General features: G+C 45.5%; 1 protein-coding gene across 1 annotated transcript; it reads right to left on the bottom strand.

The window, feature by feature from the left end:
- Window positions 1-1,514: 1,514 nt before the first annotated feature.
- On the bottom strand, window positions 1,515-2,453 carry LOC101550093 (olfactory receptor 7D4-like). Its single transcript, XM_012934160.2, has one exon. It carries the CDS (start codon window positions 2,451-2,453, stop codon window positions 1,515-1,517), a length of 939 nt encoding a protein of 312 aa, XP_012789614.2.
- Window positions 2,454-5,422: the final 2,969 nt, after the last annotated feature.

Here is a 5,422-nt window from a genome sequence, read left to right on the forward strand (position 1 = left end):
AAATGGCTCCAACACCATCCCTTCACAGCACACATTTCCCACCACCCAAATGTCCCCAATTTCCTGCCCCCTCCACTGCAGCCTGTCTCTATGACAGACACTTTTCTTTTCTTCCTTTTTTTTTCTATTTGGGTCACCCCCGGTGATGCTCAGGGGTTACTCCTGGCTCTGCACTCAGGAATCACTTCTGGAGGTGCTCAGGGGACCATACGGGATGCCAGGGATTGGACCCGGGTTGGCTACGTGCATGACAAACATGCAAGGCTGTACTATTGCTCTGGTCCCTGACAGACACTTTTCTTCTCTCTGTCTCTGTCTCTCTCCTCTCAACTTCCATTTTTTCCCTCTTAGGCACAGTTGTTTGCAATACTGTTACTGTTACTGAAAGGGTATCATGCATATTCCTGCGCCTTCTTCTGGAGCTCAGTTCTTGTCCAGAGTGATCATTTCCACCCATTATTGTCATAGTGGTCCCTTCTGTCTCTGAAATAATAGCAGAATCTTGGGCATTAAATGCTTCTTCCCCAAGTTCATCACTGTCATCAACAACCCTTGCCAACAATCTTCTTTTTCTCCACCACCCTCTGTAGCATACTCATTTATTTTAATTTTCTTCTTATTGTTTGGTCACAGACTTTGAACAGTGTTGCATCTCAGAACTTTGATGTACATAGTCACCTTAACTCTAAACCACAAAAACTGGGGTGATTTTTATGCCAATATCAGAAGTAAGAAATATCAATTGTGGGAAGAAACAAAGAAGGAAAGAAAGAGAGAAAAAGGGAGAAAAGAAAGGAAGCACAGATGACAAAGAATAAAGCAGCCTAGAAAAATTCTTTAGGCATTTTACTCCTACCAATCATTCAAATGATATAGCTTTCCAGTCCACATTCCTACTATGAAGTTTAAAACTACAATATGATTGGCATGAAAAAGTATGACAGAAACATTAGATTCAGTGTGGGCATGCCCTGTGAGAGTCCAGTTCAGTCTCTCTCCTTCATATGAAAAGTGGGGCAGAGAAGAAGAAATATTGCAAAATTATGCTTTGAAGAAAAATAAATTCATCCATGGCAACAGCATGCAGTGACTTGATCAGAATTCCCTTCATGACGAGGAGGGTATAATTCCAGGCCTCCCCACCCCATTTCTCAGGGGAGTCACAGGCAGAATTCAACTTAGTGGAGGACATTATCACTTGGGTGGATATTGGGGGTATCGCTGCCGTCATTGGGTACGAAGGCTTCATTTCAGCATTGGGAATCTTTGGAAAAGACATGAGCCTGAGATGACCAAAGAAACAGCATTAGGAGCTTCAAGTAGTGAAGAAAAAGAGGGACATGGAATTGCAGAGGGGGTGAGAGAAAATACGAAGACTAACAGAACCAATGACTTCCATGCCATGAGAATGGAAGAAACAGAGCTTGTCTCTTAGGGAGATAATGACCCAGGATAATTCAATTCTCTGTTGAATTTCCCTTGGGGGCCATAATGCTCCTTAGCCCAGGAACCCTTCACTGACATATGACTGCCTGGCTGAGGAGCCTGCCCAGTGCCCCTTTGACATCCTTGTTCCTCAGGCTGTAGATGAAGGGGTTCAGCATGGGGGTCACCACCGTGTACATCACCGAGGCAACGGCACTCTTCATGGAAATGTCAGTCGCTGCAGAACTCAAGTAGACACCCAGTCCAGTGCCATAGAACAAGGAGACCACGGAGAGGTGAGAGCCACAGGTGGAGAAGGCTTTGTACTTGCCCTTACTGGAGGACATGCGCATTAGGGAGGAGACGATCTGAGAGTAGGAGTAGAGGATGCCCCCGAGTGGAATCATGCCCAGAAGTGCAGTGGACACATACAAGGCAACGCTATTGACCAGGATATCCGAGCAGGCCACCTTGAGCACCTGAGCCAGTTCACAGAAGAAATGTGGGATCTCGGTGCCCACGCAGAAGGTCAACTGTGCCATCAGGAGGATATGAAACAGGGCAACCCAGAAAATGACCAACCAGCACATAAGAACTAGGTAGGCACACAGGCGGGGGTTCATGATGGCCATGTAGTGCAGGGGGTGGCAGATGGCCACAAAGCGGTCATAGGCCATCACACTCAGGAGGAAGTTGTCCAGTCCTGCAAATAACATGAAAAAGTAGACCTGCGTGAGACACCCGAGGTAGGAGATGGCTTTGCTCTGCGTCTGGATGTTCACCAGCATCTTGGGGATGGTGGTGGAGGTGAAGCAGATGTCTGTGAAGGACAGGTTGGACAGGAAGAAGTACATGGGCGTGTGGAGGTGGGGGTCAGAGATGCTGGCCAGGATGATGAGCAGGTTCCCCAGCACAGTGACCAGGTACATGGACAGGAACATGCCGAAGAGGAGGGGCTGCATGTCCGGATCCTCGGAGAGTCCCAGGAGGAGGAAGTGGGATGCGTCCGTTTGGTTTGCTGCTTCCATGGAGCTGGTAGGAAAAATAAGAAAAGGCCAAGTGAAGAAAATGTGCAGATTCTTGATGGGACTGCGAGTTTGGTCATTTTGATGAAATGAGAGGCTAATGAAAGAGAGACGATGGGGAAGATCACAGGAGTCAGGAAGTCAGGGTGTGTAAGGTCCCCAATGCAGTTTCTTGTCCCAATCCCCCACGTACCTCCAATCTTCAGCAGTCATTTTGTGTTTGTAGGTGGGTGAGGGATTGTAGCCATTTGGATTTCTGGGTTATTCCAGGGACTGACTTTTATTTTTCTATTTGGGTCACACCTGGAGATGCACAGGGGTTACTCCTGGCTCTGCACTCAGGAATTACTCCTGGTGGTGCTCAGGGCACCCTATGGGATGCCAGGGATCGAACCTGGATCAGCCACATGCAAGGCAAACACCCTCCCCGCTGTGCTATTGTTTCAGCCCTTCCAGGGGCTGACTTACCTGAGTGTCCACACATAGCAGGTGCTCAGAACAAGCAAGGGTGGGGTGTGTGATCAAAATTGATACCAAACGCATCCACTGAAGCATAAAACAATCCTTGTTCTTAGCACACTCCTGCATATAGAGAGGCACAAGTTTAATAGTAACAAGGAGTGAAAATACATCGATAGTAACAAGGAGTGAAGGAAGCTGGAGGCTGATAGCTCTGGACTGAATCTCGACTAGACACCCCAGTGACCCCTGGTGAGTCATTGCATCTGCACCTGGGTTCCTAATGGGCACAGTGGGATGATTCATGGTGCTTCCTCTATTGAATTGTCAGGATGGTTCAATGAATTCATGGTTTAGAGAACTCATATGAAGAGTGACCCTAACATGCATAGCCTTGGAATTTTTTTTTTCTCTTTGAGTTACACCCGGCAATGCACAGGGGTTTACTCCTGGCTCATGCACTCAGAAATTACTTCTGGTGATGTTCAGGGGACCCTATGGGATGCTGGGAATAGAACCCGGGTCAGCCGCGTGCAAGGCAAATGCCCTCTCTGTGCTATTGCTCCAGCCCCGCCTTGGGATTTCAAGACAAGTCTTTACATGCTTTGTGGAAATGATCACCAACAAAGCTGCAGTGAATAGTATACAAAGTTGCTAGGAGACTCAATATTAATTGTTTTTTTCTAGCAGAGAGAAATGACAAGTATGTGATATGTCAGAAATTATAACTAATATTACTGTGTGGATATAGGCAATACTTCAACATGCCAATGAGTAAGACCTCAACATACTACGTGTAAGACATGAGCTTACATAATGGTAGGACAGCTACATCTCAATTTAAAAGGAGAACTCTATAGAATTTCATTGATTCATTTCTGTTTAGCAAAGCATTTGAGTAAATATATACTTATTTCAGAAAACTTGAAGACAAATAGGACTTTCTCAGTTGGCAATCAATTATTCAAGGCCTGTGGCATAAACTTATTGTGCTCATCATTTTATAATCTACAAAAGTCAAGTGATATTGATAAAATGCAAACAAATAAATTTCAATCATGAAAGAGAACTATTTAACAATCTGACCGTTGCTTTGTTAAAAGATACTTGGGAGGGGCACAGTGATATTACAACAGGTATGGCATTTTCCTTGTATGCGACTGACCTGGGTTCTATCTCAGGCATCCCATATGATCCCTGAGCACCACTAGGAGTGAGTCTTGAGTTAAGAAACAGGAGTAATTCCCAAGCACCATTGAGTGTGGCCTCCAAACAAATGAAAAAGCAACAACAACAAAAGACACTTGAATTTTGCCAAAGGCCTTGTCTTTGCTATGGAAATTGGTTTCAGCATGCAGCAGCTTGAAGTTGATTCAAGAAAGCTGTAGGGAGCCATTTTACAAAGCTTGGCTCTTATCTTCTGGTTAAACAGAGGCTTACTTAAGTTCCTGTAGCAATGTTGCCACTCCTGATTTTACTGATCTTATCCTATCACCATTTGTTTATCACTAGCTAATGCCCATGCCACACCCTGCATTTCTATTGGGGGTCCCTGCATGCATACCATACCACCACCTCCCAAGCAGAGAGGTATAAATACTGTAACTGCCATAGAATAAACTCTCTTTCTCTCTCCTCCTCCTTCTGGCTCTGCGTCTGTTCATTTGGCTGTGTTCCCTTCTCAGTCCCATGAAAGGTCCTCCCTGCTGGACAGGACGGGACCGCCACAGAAAGCATTGACTGAAAATTAACTCTGTGTCTATGTGGCTTTCCCTTTAATGTGACTTCCAACAGTTGTTGTTTTAAACCAGTTCTTTTTTTTTTTTTCTTTTTGGGGCACACCTGGCAATGCTCAGGGGCTACTCCTGACTGCACTCAGGAATTATTCTTGGAGGTGCTGGGGGCGGGGTGTGTGACCATATGGGATGCCGGCTATCCAACCTAGGTTGGTAGAGTGCAAGGCAAACGCCCTCCCTGCTCCAGCCCTAAGCCAGTTCTTTCTGAAGGACAAATTGACTCCATCCCTTATGGAACACGTAAAGGATGTGGCTGCGGGAAGCTATGGGAGCTGCCTGTGTTGTTAAGAAGAGGCGGCATAGGGCTGGAGAGACAATAGAGGGGATAAGGCTTTGTCTTGCATCAAGCTCACGGTAGTTCAAATTCCCAGCACCACACAGGGTCCCCAAGCACCAAAAGGACTGATCCCTAAGCACAGAGCCTTAATACTGCTGGGTGTGACCCCCCCAAAAGATACAATGACACAATTCTATGGGAAATGCATAGAACCCAATCTGTTTAATAAATCACAACTGTTATTATTGATATTATTATTTCAGTGGCACTTTTAAAATTTAGCACCATCTGTCACCTCCAGAGTAACTGTTAGTTCTTGATATGCTTCTTGTGATGAGGCAGCCAACAATGGTTGTAAGTCACGATGAATTGATCAGTCCTCAGTAAAAATGGCACCTTACCTTCCTTGATTGCCATCTGATATTCCTGTCATGAATACA

This window comes from Sorex araneus, chromosome 2 (assembly GCF_027595985.1).
Source record: "Sorex araneus isolate mSorAra2 chromosome 2, mSorAra2.pri, whole genome shotgun sequence".
Taxonomy (NCBI): domain Eukaryota; kingdom Metazoa; phylum Chordata; class Mammalia; order Eulipotyphla; family Soricidae; genus Sorex; species Sorex araneus.

Bases quoted from the DNA above. Each gene is read 5' to 3' on its own strand.
- LOC101550093 (XM_012934160.2), bottom strand. From the start codon at position 2,453: ATGGAAGCAGCAAACCAAACGGACGCATCCCACTTCCTCCTCCTGGGA.